This window comes from Camelus dromedarius, chromosome 3 (assembly GCF_036321535.1).
Source record: "Camelus dromedarius isolate mCamDro1 chromosome 3, mCamDro1.pat, whole genome shotgun sequence".
In the NCBI taxonomy this organism is placed as follows: Eukaryota; Metazoa; Chordata; class Mammalia; order Artiodactyla; family Camelidae; genus Camelus; species Camelus dromedarius.
The window spans coordinates 27,099,233-27,113,520 of NC_087438.1; the positions used below are offsets into that span (position 1 = coordinate 27,099,233).

Sequence of the window (14,288 nt, forward strand, 5' to 3'; positions counted from 1 at the left end):
CAGACTTGCATTTACCTGTTTTTCTCTCCTCCAGTCTTTGTTTCTACTTCCAGCTTTCTCAGCTAAGCATGACTGCTTTGCTCAGTAATCCCATCTTTTGCTCACCTGCACTTCTTGTCTCAATTTCTGCTGCATCTAACGCAGTACCTACTAAATGCCCACTTAAACCAGTGGGCATCCCACTCAATCTCCCAGGTCTGAGATGCCAGCTTCTCCCGACCAGTGAGACAGAGCCAAGACTCACTTCCCGTCAACCTTGGCTCACCTCTCCATCAGCCAGAGATCATGACTGTAGCATTTAGATGTGTTTTCTTCTAGTCTCTTGTGTGTATGGATGTACAGACAGAGACAGAGATGTGAATGTGTAGATTTTTTGTCTACAGAAGTGAAATTATACTATATATACTGGGAGTATATTAGATCATATACTACAATATAAGATACAAGTATATAAATCTTATGTAAGTATAATATATAATGTATAATATATAAATATAATACATAAATACATAAAGTTATAATATTATATACTATAATATAAAGTTTATATAGTACATAAAATATACTTTTACAGTATATATACTTAATACAGTATATATCATATAAAGTATATATATTATGTGTAGTATAATATATATACTAGGAAATTATAGTATATATTCTTATTAAAGTGTATATATATTAAATTATTAAACTGTATCTAAGTAAAGTATATATACTTTAATAAGTTTAATATATACTTATTAAGACAATCAGTCTTAATAAGACAATCACACCCATGATGTGAGTTTTTACCTTTGATGTTAAATGTTCTTCTAGCGATAACATTATATTTAATGGCTGCATGGTCTGCCATCTCATAATGGACCGCAGTTTACTTCTTTAAGCAGTGTTGGGACCAGACAGAGAAACTGGGTGGGGAGAGTAGGAGGACCATCCAGGATTAAACCCAGGGCTGTCTGGTTCCAAGCCTGCCCTTTTTGGCCACACTGTGGTACAGTGTTATAGAGACTTGGCCCAAGGGCCAAGAGCAGTGGGTTCTGGTTGGGTTGTGTGTCCTTGGGAAAGTCACTCCCCTTTTTTTAACTTCAGTTTCCTCATCTGGGATTAAACTGAACAATCTCCAAGGGCCCTTTACCTGTCTGCCTTTCCAGGGCATTCTCCACAATTTCCCAAGGCCGTCCTAGGTTGCTTTTGACCCAGCCATCTCTGACTGCTGTCTATCAAATACCTGAGTCACTCGAAGCTCGCCGAGAGCATATGTCAATATAAAGAGTTCCCCTTTCATCTGAAGCATCACACAGTAGCTCTCTTGAGCTTCCAGAAGTCGAGTTGGTACACACGGTGACTCACTCATTCAGCACCAGTCACGGAGTGTCTGCCCTGTGACAGGTGTGTTAGTCTTGGTTTCCACGAGCTGAGTAAGATTTCGTCCCACCTTGTTCAGCCCACAGTCTGCGGGGAGGCAGCACAGGGCAGACTGGGACAGCATGCAGCGACCAGGGCTGAAACACGGGGGGAGGAAAGCAGCCATGGGGAGAAGAGAACCCCCAAGAAGGACAAGCCGTTGGTGAACACCCTGGAGACTGCGTGGCGATCCTGCGCTGTCCTTGAATTCCCACACCTACCACGGGTAAGATGTGGCGCCAAGTGCTGGGGACAAGGGGCCATTCAAAGGTGCATAAGCCTCGGCCTCTGTCCTCCAGGAAGTTTGAATCTAGAGTGAGACCGACAGCAACAAACGACCATACAGGGGAGATGGAAGGAGGGCTAGGCGAGGTGGGGTGATTCTCCAGACACCCTGCTTTCTCCGGTGCTGCTGGATCCACAGTTATTAAAAAGATTTCACCCCCGATTCCATGAGGGATCTGCTCTTTCGTCTTTCCAAAGCTCCCTTTAGTCAACTGAATTAGGCTTGGAAGATACAGGTTTAGGAAGAGGATGAATAACACCTGTTGCCTTTAAAGAATTGAGAGATTTTATTCACAAAGGAGATAAAATCCCTAGCCAAATAACAATAGAAAATGACCACCTTGTGTGGGCTTCGAGTGTTCAGGAATTCCAACTTACTTCATTTACCTTCGAGTGAGTGGGGCCTGATAAATGATTCACTGTGCCCAAACTTGTTAAGAATCAGAATGCTAATTTATTAATTTTCCGTGGGAAGTGTAACTGGAATGATAACTAGGGACCCAGCCTTTTGGTGCAGATTGACTTAGAAGACTAAAGTATGCATTCTGAAGTGGCACCATGGTGAAATGAGTCAGATATCTTAAAGGAATATTTCTTTTAAAATCTAACATAGTATATGGTTCTGAAAGTATAACTGAGAAGGACCGGATGGAGCCTTCTGGGGGTGTGGGGGACAGATCCCTCCCCCACAGCCTCTGCTGTAGGTCATCTCTGAGTTATCTATCCAGATGATAGTAGCTCATGCATATTTCCTGAGGCTAAAACCATCACCAGATGGAAAGAATTAACTACCTGATGGTCGTGAGCATGTAGCCCCCGGACCTTCTGGCACCTAAGGATTGTTCACCTTCAACCGTCATCAACCAATCAGAGAATTGTGCACAGCTGATCACCTGCCCTGGGCCACCCCTCCCTCAATTGGCCTTTAAAAATGCTCAGCTGAAACCCTTCAAGACTTTGGGGTTTGTTTGGGCAGGAGTCTCATTCTCCTTGCTGGGCCTTGCGATAAACCTTTCTCTGCTCCAGACTCTGATGTTTCAGTATTGTTTGGCCTCACTGTGTGGCAGACACGCATGTTTGGTAATAATTCTAGCAAAGCCAGCCAGGAGTCTGTGCCCGCGGCAGGTCAACCCCAGCCAGGGACGGCCCCTTCCCTGGGTCCCCAGCAGCTGCCTGAGCTCATTTTGCTCCAGGGAACTGGGAGGGACTATTCCTGGAGCACTGGCCATCCCAGGGCATGAGGCTTTTGGGAGCCAAGAATTGTTTGGAGCTGCGGTCCACATTTGGTATCACCTTGGCGTGAGTGGCTCCAGCTTGCACAGGCTGGGCAGTGAGCCGCTCTGGGCTCACTATGAGCCACTCTGGGTCGGGTTCTCTTTCGAGAGCTGGGCCAATCTGTTTGGAGGCTTCCCTCTGGGGGGTGGAAGTGGAATTTTGAGACTGCACATCCTCTGACTTTCTGTCTCAGTGACCGTAGCTTATTTGTTGTTTACGTTTTTGTTTGTATCATTTGGGAGCTAGCACAGCATAGAAAATTCTACCTCCTCCACCTGAGCTCATTCTCTTCTGGGAATTGAGCCATTCTGGGCTCACTGTGAGATACTCTGTGTCCATTCTCATTTGGGAGCCAGACCACTCTGGAAGCCTCCACCTGGGAGTGAAAGTGGAATTTGGGGGCTACACCCCACCTGATTCTTTGTGAGACCATGTGTGTGTCTGTGTGTGTGTGTGTGTGTGTGTGTGTGTGAGAGAGAGAGAGAGTACTTGCATCTGCCCGGTGAAACATCTTTGGTGAGTGACAAGGCTAACCTGTGATGACACCAGTTTATCCTTCCCTATTGCTTTGGCTTTGCTTGTGTCAGGGCATCAAATGGGATTTTTCCTTTTAGGACTAGCCTTGGTCATTCATTCAGCTTCATCTCTGATGGAGCATTGTTTGGGGTTCTCCCCTTTTGGACTGACGGGGTATTTATTGGTTGGGAATCCTCCTTTTGGGGGCTAGGGAACTGTGACCCTCAGAGACTGTTTTGAATTGTTGTTTGCTTGATATTTGGTAACACCGGCTGTGCACAATCAAGTACGGATGATCAGAGCTCTGTTCCATCTATAGTCCCCCTAGGGTATATTTTGCAAAGCTGGGAGATCTTCAGCTGTGCTCCCATAAATGAAAGAAAATGTTTTTTATAACACTGTGTGGGCTCAGCACTCCCTGAGATCTGGAGAACAATAGCCCCTAATGGCGCTCCTATTACATTTAAGTGGGCCTTTTGCAATTGCTTAGGCTTTTATCTTGTGGGGGTGTGTCGGTACCTGAGTCCAAATTCTGTTCTTTCCTGGTTTTGCTGAAAGTAAGGCATGTGAATGTGAGCAAATAAGATACATATAGATATAGATATAGCAATATATAGTCTTTTACTGTTATCTCCTTAAACTGAAATGGGTATTTGGGAACTGAAAAAAATCGCTGAAAATAACCACGATGGTTGGGTTTTGTAAGAGCAGAGGAGGAATTTGCATTTCTCTTCCTATACCTTTGAGATGTAAATGATCTTCCTGGTCTCTCAAGGAAAAAAAGAAGTTTTTTTTAAAAAACTCAAGCATAAAAGCTATGAGCTCTCTGGTTCTGTCCGTTTTTATGTAAAAATTGACCTGTAGGTGAGCTTTATTTAATTGACTAAAAAGTAATTGCTTATAAATTAAATACTTCTAAGTGTAAAAGAAGCTGAACAGAACAAATTTCAGGCTCACATGATCTAGGAAATATTCAATATTAAATTAATACCTGATATTAAAGCTAGCGTAAGCTTGTTGGTATAATCAATACGGACATGTCTTCTGTTGTACCTAGAGTTACTGTCGATAAGTTCATGTGGTCTCTGTTGCAGAGTCTGTCAGCAGAGAGAAAAAAATTAACTTGGTATGATGAAATTCTTACAAGTGAATTAAATGCAAATGAGGTAAGAGCTTTTGGGTGAACTCTTTAGAAATAACTATGTTTTAGGAATGTCTACTTAAAATGATTCCTCCAGATAGTTGGTAACTTGAAATTTTAGAGTTGTGCTAAATTTAGTTAAATGATGAAAATTTATTGAATAGTTGAATAGCTGAGTAGCTCAGTCATTCCCAAACAAAATAAGATACTGAAATAGTCACTAGAAATAAAGATTTTTAAAAGTTGAGAATTATAATTTGAATATGTAACTAAAAATGATAAGGGAAACATTTCAGTATGCAGTAGGAAAGAGGGAGTAAAAAAAAAAAAAGCTATGAGGAATGGAATTGCAGTTTGTTAAGGGGAAGAAAAAGTGATTTGTTCCTAGAGCTGGCTATTTCTTTTCTTTTGGGGAGGAAGAGGGAAGGACAATTCGGCTTATTTATTTATTATTATTATTATTATATTTTAATGGAGGCATTGGGGATTGAACCCAGGACCTTGTGCATGCTGAGCACTCTCTACCACTGAGATATACCCTCCCCTCTAGAGCTGGTTATTTCTAGATGGGAAATAATAAGGGACAAACTAATATGGAGACAGAAAGTTGTGCAAAGTTTATAGAAAGGGAGCCCTAAAAAGGAATTTTGTGCATGTTTGGGCTGTGATTAAACTTAATTAGGTAAGTGGATTTTGTTACTAAAAGTAAGCGGATGCAGGGCTAGATTTGGTTCCTCTCTGTTAAGAAAACAAGTTTACATAGAATGCTTCTGCTAACAGATTGTGTGAAACTTTTTGATATTTTTTACGAACTTTCTATCAAATTCCAATTAAAGTTCTTTTGACTTCAGCTAACTTTGGGATGCGTCAGAGGGCCCCTAAGTCATCTCAGAGAAAAATATTTAACTAGGATTGGGTGCTATGTTAAATTACATGGGAAGCATTGTCAACTGAGTGATAAACCTCCTCAGATTATACGGTATGGATAAATGTTATTAACACAGCCGTTCTAGAAACTAAAGTTTCTGAAATTTTGATATGTCCTGGTATAATGGCTACCAGTCATAATTCTAGTTGTTGTCTTAATCTTGTATGTCACAGCATCTTAAGCTTCTTTGTCAAAAACATTGTAAATCCGCCTTTTTAAGTCTTTCTTCATTCATAGTTAAGCTGATGCTTTGCAAAGCTGCTTCATTGTCAACAAGACTCGTAAAGAGGACTTTTTGACAAGTACGCGTTTCTTTTAAATCATACTGCTAAGCTGAGTACAATGTCTTAATTAAAAAGTCTAATGAAAACTTTGATTTTATAAAATTGTTAGTAAAAAGATGAATTACATAGGGTTGAGTAAACTGAATATGGTTGCAATTTTTTGGTTCTGTCTGAAATTGTCAGAGTGTAACTACTCGTGATGTATAACAGTGCTTTCTTTAGGTCTATTGCTAAACGCACATGTACGATGCTTGTGTGACAACTGGGTATAAGTGATCAAATGCATGGCCTATGAAGTGTTTACCCATTAACATACCTCTGAGCCTGTTCACAACATCTGATTAGTTTTCCCTGAATGTGGATAACTGGGCAAATGTAAAGGAGGCCTAGGACCAAGGGACATGATCTAAACCTGGGGCGGGAGCCACCACCCCAGCATCGAGGGACAGATATTTTGATCATCAGTGCTTTCTACTGATGTATTTAATCAAAAAGGGAAACGATGGGGAAATCTGTACATTTTGAGGTATTGGGGAGTCATTCTGGCTTATTCATGGTTCGACTTAAACTTTACTGACCAAACCAGTCTGTTTTATGGCCTTTTGGATGTGCATTGTACATCTTTGGCCTTGAGGAGTAGCTGTGTTTCATACATCTTTTCAAGGTAAAACCAGGTGGCCATTGTGGACATGATTTCAGGCACACTCCTATATTGTTGAGAACTCGAATTTTCTGAGCTGTGTCACCCTCAGGATGCCACCAGCCATTCTCAAAGCAGTGTCTGCTGGCAGATGGCAGCTGCAACCTTATGACCTCAAGGTCTCCTCTTGTAGCTATTAAATTTTTAGACACTAAACTGCTTTAGATCAGATGTTAGCAGAAAAAAAGGAGACATGTATACTGGCCAATAGCCTTTGTTTTACACACATATATGTAAATACTACATCAAAAATTAAAACCTACTCAGATAAAAGTAGACAACTAGCAACAAGTTTCCCCTAGAGTTCCAGGTCCAGACTGGTTTTCAGGCTTAATCTCTTGAATTCCTCAGGGAATGAAATCTTAATTATACGAGACTCAGTTCCAGGACTTGGAACTTGGGAATATTTCCAACTTGGTGTCGATTCCCCAAATCGAGGTGGGACTATACCCCATTGCAGCAGGAAGTAGCCAGAGAGGTAATCACCCCATTCCCTGAAAGATTGAAGAAGGATTAAACAGGACTGGAGAATGAAATCGAATTCCTCTGCCAAGTTGATGGATAACCTCTCTCTCCAAAACGTCATTTCCCTTCTTGTCCAACACATCTCCTCAAGATTGAGGAGTATCAAAAAGGGGGGGGGGGAATTATAATTGAGAAGGACCCCATGGGGTCTTCCTGAGACAGAGCCCTCCCCCATGTCCTCTGCTGTAGCTCCTCTCTGAGGTACCCAGATAATAATAGTAGTTCATGCATGTTTGCTGAGTGTTTGAGATGCTAAAAATCACCACCAAAGGAAGAAATTAACTACTTGATGCTCATGGGCACGTAGCCCCCAGACCTTCTGGTGCCTAGAAATGATCACCATCAACCAATCAGAGAATTGTGCGCAGCTGATCACATACCCTGGTCCGTCCCTCCCTCAACTGGCCTTTCAGAATGCTCAGCTGAAACCCTTAGGTTCTCGATTTTTGCGGGGACAGGAGTCTCTCATTCTCCTTGCTCAGCTCTGCAATAAACCTTCCTCTGCTCCAAACTCCAATGTTTCAGTATTGTTTGGCCTCACTGTGGGTCGGGCACATGACTTAGCGTTTGGAAACAAACGTAATACATGCTTTTTGAAGAACATTCACAAAATACAGAAAAAGCATAAAAAAGAAAATTAAAGTCACTCAACCTCACAATCCAGAAATAGTAACTGTTAACATTTTAGTTTTATTCCTCTTTACCACTTTTTAAAAATAACAGGTACTTCAAAAAATATAAAGTGGAGTGCATAGTTCAATAGGATTTTTTTCAAGTATAAGGAGAAAATCAAGAAAAACGGAGGATTAAAACTTGGCAATGGAGTGAGAGTGGAGTTGGTAGGATGGTGGGGACCCAGTTTCTGTATTATTTGAACATTTTTATCATGATCATGTATTTAAGAATAATTTGTATTGAAGTGAAATTCATATAACACAAAATTAATCATTTTATGGTTAAAGTGAACAAATCAGTGTCATTTAGTACATTCAGAATGTTGTGTAATGATTAAACTCTATCTAGTTCCGAAACATCTTTATTACCCTCAAAAGAAACCCAGTAACCGTTAAGCAGTTACTCCCGATTCCTCCCTCCCTCATCCCCTGGCAACCACCAATCTGCTTTACCTCTCTGTACATTTACTTATTCTGGCTATTTCACATCAGTGGAATTATACCATATGTGACCTTTTGTATCTGGCTTCTTTCACTTAGTGTAATGTTTTCAGAGTTCAGCTAATTTGTAGCATGTATCAGTTCTTTGCTCCTTTTTATGGCTGAATAGTATTCCATGTAATAACACTCCATAGGTACATACCATAATTTGTTCATCCACTCATCTGTTGGTGGACATTTGTGTTGTTTCCACCTCTTGGCTATTGGTGAATAGTGCTGCTACAAACATTTATGTACACGTATTTAAGTCTCTACCCTCAGTTCTTTGGGACACATACCCAGGAGTGGAATTTCTAGGTCAAATGATAATTTTATTTTAACTTTTTGAGGAAATCCTAAAATACTTTCTACAGTGCTGAAGCCATTTTACATCTCCATCAGCAATGTATACAAGGGTTCTAACTTCTCTACATCCTCGCCAGTGCTTGTCATTTCCATTTTTTAAGTTATAGCTATCCTCGTGAGTGTAAGAAAGTGTCTCATTATGGTTTTGATTTCCATTTCCTTAATGGCTAATGATGTTGAGCATTTTTTCATGTGCTTGCTGGCCATTCTGTATGTCTTCTTTGAAGAAATACACATTTTAGTCCTTTGCCCATTTTTTAATTGAGTTGTCTTTTTGTTAAGTTGTAAGAGTTCTTTATGTATTCTGGATACTAGGTAAGTGATTTGCAAATGTTTTATCTCATAGGTTGTTTTTCACTTTCTTGACAATGAATGTTCTTTGCAGAAAAAAATTTTAATTTTGATGAAGTTCAATTTATCTGTTTTTTATTTTGTTGCTCATGATTTTGGTGTCATATCTAAGAGCTCATTGCCAAATCCAAGGTCATGGGAGTCCATACTGAGATTTTAGTTTGTACTCTAGCCATCCCCAGCATCACATGTATAAAACATCACAAGAGCTGGGTAGATAGCCATTGATGGCTAATAATTTGCATTTTATGGACACTCTTGTTAATCTCACTTCCATACAATGGATTTTCTCATATTTTCTTCTGAATTCTAAGGATAATGCCTTACTTGGATCCTGAATCTGTCTATCATGTGGACCATTGACATGAAGAACTTCATGCTTGCATCCACCAGGGATTCTTCTCAGCTCATGTGGCTCCATCCAGAGCCCCATCCTTATCGTCTGTATCCTGAGCTTGGCAGGACACTGTGGGAGCCATGCAGCATACTTCTCAGACATTCCATTCTATGTGACCTTTGATTTGGCAAGATGTTCATGTCTTAACAGTTGGGGGACAGTGCATTAAAGGGGAGCACAGGTTTTGGGGTTAGAGAGATCCATACTTAGACCCCATATAGCTATGTGTCAGCTTATTGAGCTTCAGCTTCCTTATCTGTAAACAATTACTGTCTCAGTTTTACAGTGGGACCTGAGACAACATATGCAAATCACCCAGCGCTGTGCCTGGTAACTGATACGTGCTCAATCTCATCCTTGCTGTCACTTTTACCTCCCTGTGAGAAAAATTGCACATGTACAATGGCAGTTTGGGAACATTTTTTTCAGTACTGGAGATGACTTCCATGCTAGTCTCCACAGGAGGTAACCCCCTGATCTTTTAAACTAGGTGCCAGAGGGTTTCAGATCACTAGGCGAAATTCCCAAAGAACTAAAAAAAAAAAAAAAAAAAAAAGAAGAAGAAGAAGATAAAAAGATAATATCATGGATTTTATCAATAGTTTTAATCTTTCTAATACCTTTGCACTATTTGCAGTTTACTTTAGACCCCTCAAACCAACAAATGAAGCCAGCTGATTCAGCAATATACAGTTCCTTTTGAATCCCAGATCGTGTTTCGTCCACTTAAGTAAAACATGGTGCTTTGTTCTTCTCCAAGAATTAGCAGTGATCTCAGTCACTCCGTCAGGGCCCTTCCTCTCTCCGGGCTGTTTCTGAGCTCACTGGCCTCGGTACATCTGTTTTGTGTTTGAATCTCTCCTCTTTGACAGACCCTACCACGCTATCTAGACTCGCACTCTCTCGTTATTTCATGTGAGTCTGTTGTGTCTGTCCAGCTCGGCTCCTTGCTTGAGCGAGTAACCTTGTCACGATGATTTTATTTCACACTAAGTACCTACCTAGTATGTTGCTGGTCTCATCCAAAGAATTCAGTGATTTCTTACCAGAGGTGTTTTAAGTTCAATGCATTGAGATATAAGCAATAATGTCTAGAGATGGGTTGGCTCCCACTTGATAGCTGTTTAATAAACTATGAAATACTGTCTTGGAAAATGAAAACTTCATTTTTGATTTCCAGAAATATGAAATTTAGAACAAAAAGTCTTCTCTCTTTATTCAGCCTTGCTATAGATTTCTAAACCAGTTAGATTGTTCAATAAAGTATCCTTTTGTTTTATTTAACTATTTATCAGTTCATGCTGGTTATTGTTGAGCCAGTTATTTCATTCATCTAGGGCTTAATTTCTTCATCAACCAAGTGACTTCTAAATCCCCTCTAACTTCTCGGGGTGTCTAATTCTATGATGCACATGTGAGCTGTATTTCCCCCAGCTAAACAGCGATGACATTGAGCAGTTTAATTATCTGTGACTATTCAATCATACTCCTATTAAATGTTATTTCATATCTTATTTTGATCTTTCAGTCTTGGTTGAACCTTTGCCATTAACTCCTGAATCACTGAACGTTTCCATTGATTCTGCACATCAATATTTGAATTTACAATGGAGTGTCCACAGCCTTGCTTATTACCAGGAATTAAAAATGCTTTTTCAGATACAGATCAGCAGAATGAAAACATCCAATGTCATCTGGGTGGTAAGTATTTTTCTTCTGGCTCAGTATTTTAAAAATCCTTTTCTGACACTGTGATATACCTTTTATAACATCCGCCCAATCCCAATATGCAAACATTTTAGCAACTCAGAACAGTTATAAATAATTGCATTTTTATGTTTTTAGTTACGAGGATCTGGGGCAAAGTAACATGACAGTTTTGGTTTGGTAGGTCGGCTAGGCTGTGCTAAGAAAACGGATCATTTTCTCAGTTCTGCTCTGTCCCCAGTGAAAGCTGCTGGGGCTGTCCTTGTGAGTACTGGATTCCAAAAATCTAGGAAGATCAACCATCTTATTCATCTCCTTTCTTTCTTCCCTTTCCCCCAGAGATTTTCCTAAATCAGATGTAATAGTTGGGCAGCATTGTGCATGCAACTGTGGCTGCCAGTTAGTCTCTTTGCTGCTACTGTGCTGAAATGCAAGGGGGAAGAAGTTCTTGCGTTTTCTGTTCTAGTCAGCAAAGAGGTTTTCCATGGACCATTTTGGAGAGTAACCTAGAGTGTCCTTTGTTGCCTCATCTGTGGCTTTTTCCACAACAAATTAAGTTAAGAAAATCCTGAATTTCACACTCTTTCTGCCTTTGAGTTACTTGGGATAATTTTTCACTTGTCTTGGCTTACATCGTTGTTGTGTCTGTTTTGCGTGACGCTTCCTCATCTAGTGCATTGGGACACTTTCGTGGTTTTTTTCCCCAGTTACTATTTGTGGTCTGGGAAACCTTAATAATCTATGCACACATCATGTTGATTCATTTCCATGGGGTGTTGAAGGACAATGAAATGTTTTCTCATTGAAGGAGAACAGAGAATTTGTTTGTAGGAAAGGAAACACAGGCATGTGTCATTCCTGGGGACCTCCATTTGCTAGTGGACGGCCACTCCTCTCTTGGGCGGTAGAGGCACGGGTGCAGGGATCCAGATGTTTCATTCCTCTGGCAAAGCACAAAGGCCACTAGTTCTGAAGCCTCTAGTTTCTTTTCTTATCCATCACTGCATTCGCAATCTGAGTGAGTAACCTAAGTTAAATATAATTCTGACTGTCAACTGTCTATGATCCCACCCATCAAAGGGCAGTTTCCCAAGTGGGAGCTGTTGAATGTCTTGATTTTAAACAACAGCAGTGCTTATGGACAGCTGTTCACTCCACCATCTGCCCATCTCTGCACTATCCCACTCATACTAACCATGTGTATTTTCATATCTTTTGTATTGTTGATGGACACATGGGTTGTTGATTTGGACCCAGTAAATCATTGAGCAAAGGCCATGATGAGGCCACGAATTATCTAAGGAGAAGAAATTTGAGAGAAGGGCTGGGGGGATTCACGGGAAACTCGCACTTAACTCCATGAGTGAAAGGAACGCTAACCGTAGACCAAGTGACTTCCATTCTTTATTTTTCTAAAAGACAGTTCTTTCTGTTATCATAGTAGAGCAAATAATGTTAGCAACATCTGAGCAGACAGCTGTTTACGCCTTTGATCCGGGCAGTGGTTCTCTTTTCAAGGTAGAGCTGCTGGTGGAACCTCCCCACTGAGGCTGGAGATGTTTGAGAGCAGAGCTTTGCCTTGTCCGTTGCGTTGTCCCCATGCAAGGGTCCCAGCCCAGCCTGATCCCAACAGAGGGGAAAACTGAGGCACAGAGAGGTTTGTGGTACTGCTTTCCCCTCCTTTTTTTTTTTTTTCTGTTGTTTATTCATTGGACAAGAGAGAATCACACCTGCTTATGCCAGATGCTAGGAACAGGGAAAGAAAAATCAGCTTTGACCTTGAATAGCTGACAGCACAGTTGAGAAGACAGTCCAGGACACACACAGCACACTCAGAGGGGAACTTAAGAAAAACCGAGATGGCCTCCCCGCAGCCATACACACACAGAGCCCTCCCCTCAGGCCTGAAGTTGAGGACAGACCCAGTTTTCCCTCCGGCTGAGGGGCAGCCAGCCAGCTGAGAGGCTGCTTCTGTCTAGACAGTAACCTCCCGTTCATAGGGCCGTTCCCTGTAACGCACCATCACTCGTGCCCAAGAACAAGCAGCTTTCTAGACTCACGCCTCAGATTGCTGTGTTCCCAAACAAGCCAAAGGAAAAGCATGTGGACCCAGGTGCCGGCAGCTGGACCAAGGACCCTGAGCTGCCTCCCGGATGGCACCAGCCACTCAGGATGCGGTACATGGTCTCACCCTGGACCGGGTTTTGCCCTTGGCCTCTCCAGCCACTCACTCGTGGTTCCATCAATGGCAAGAGAAGGCAGTGGAGAGTTAACAGCTCAAGCCTGGAAGGAGGCCTGCAGCCTGAGTCAGAGAGGGATCAGCTCACACCTCAGGAACAAATCTGGGACTTCAGTTGGACTTCTGTGTAAATGCCAGTTATTCGTGACTTACTCATGTCTGCCAGGGCCAAATTAAACTTGCCACTTCAGTGAATGAAAGCAGCCCAAACACAACTCATCACATTTTTAAAGACTGCTGAATTGATGCATTCAAGGGAAGTTTTATCTCCTCCACTACTGGGCTGTAAAGACCACAAAGCACAAGTTGTGGTTACACAGAATCCACACAAACAGGGTCTGGGAGAAGTAGAGCTCCCTGCACATCAATGAGCAGCTGATGTCGTTTAGCACGGAGTTTTAGACTGTGGGCTTGGGCGCAGGCATTGTTCGAGGCTGGGGCTGTCAGTGCTGAGTGTGAGCGAGGAGTCGGACACACGAGGGTGTCCTGGGCGTGATGAGTGCCGGCAGCTCGCTGACAAGGTGCTGCAGGGTTGAGGGTAGGCAGTTTGAGATGAAATAGGAAAGAAGATGTGAAGCTAATTTAACCTGGAGGGTGGGGAGGAATGTTCCAGAAAGATCCAGCTGGTGTGAGCAGAGGCGCCCAGCGAGAGGGGCCAGGAGCTTTCAGGCCTGAAAGCGTGGAGCAGGCGGGGCAGGCGGGGCAGGCGGGGCCCGGCCCGGACCACGAAGGGCCCTGGGGGCCCCTCCCGATCCTGGAAGCAGTCACAAGGCCAGTGACGAGGCAGGGCTGGGAGTTTGAAAGAAGCTCACTTTGGCCACACAGTGGAGAGCAGTCGGGAGAACTGGAGGAGGTGAAGTCTGACCAGTATGAAGCGGGCAGTGGGGTCAGTCTGGAGGAGGGGGCTGGGAGTGGGTGGTGACAGTGGGGACAAGAGATGTGGCTGAATTCCAGAGATGGAGCAGGTGCCATCCAGTCCGTGCCTTGTTGACAGTAGAGCAAGGTCACTGCTA

General features: G+C 42.3%; 1 protein-coding gene across 3 annotated transcripts in view; it reads left to right on the forward strand.

The window, feature by feature from the left end:
• OSMR (oncostatin M receptor) overlaps window positions 1–14,288 on the forward strand; it is a 51,581-nt gene that overhangs the window by 15,369 nt on the left and 21,924 nt on the right. For all 3 annotated transcript variants that reach the window (XM_031444234.2, XM_064480228.1, XM_011000602.3), the window contains exon 3: window positions 10,858–11,030. In XM_031444234.2, coding sequence (XP_031300094.1) covers window positions 10,858–11,030 — 173 coding nt within the window. The remainder of the gene's footprint in view (window positions 1–10,857; window positions 11,031–14,288) is intronic.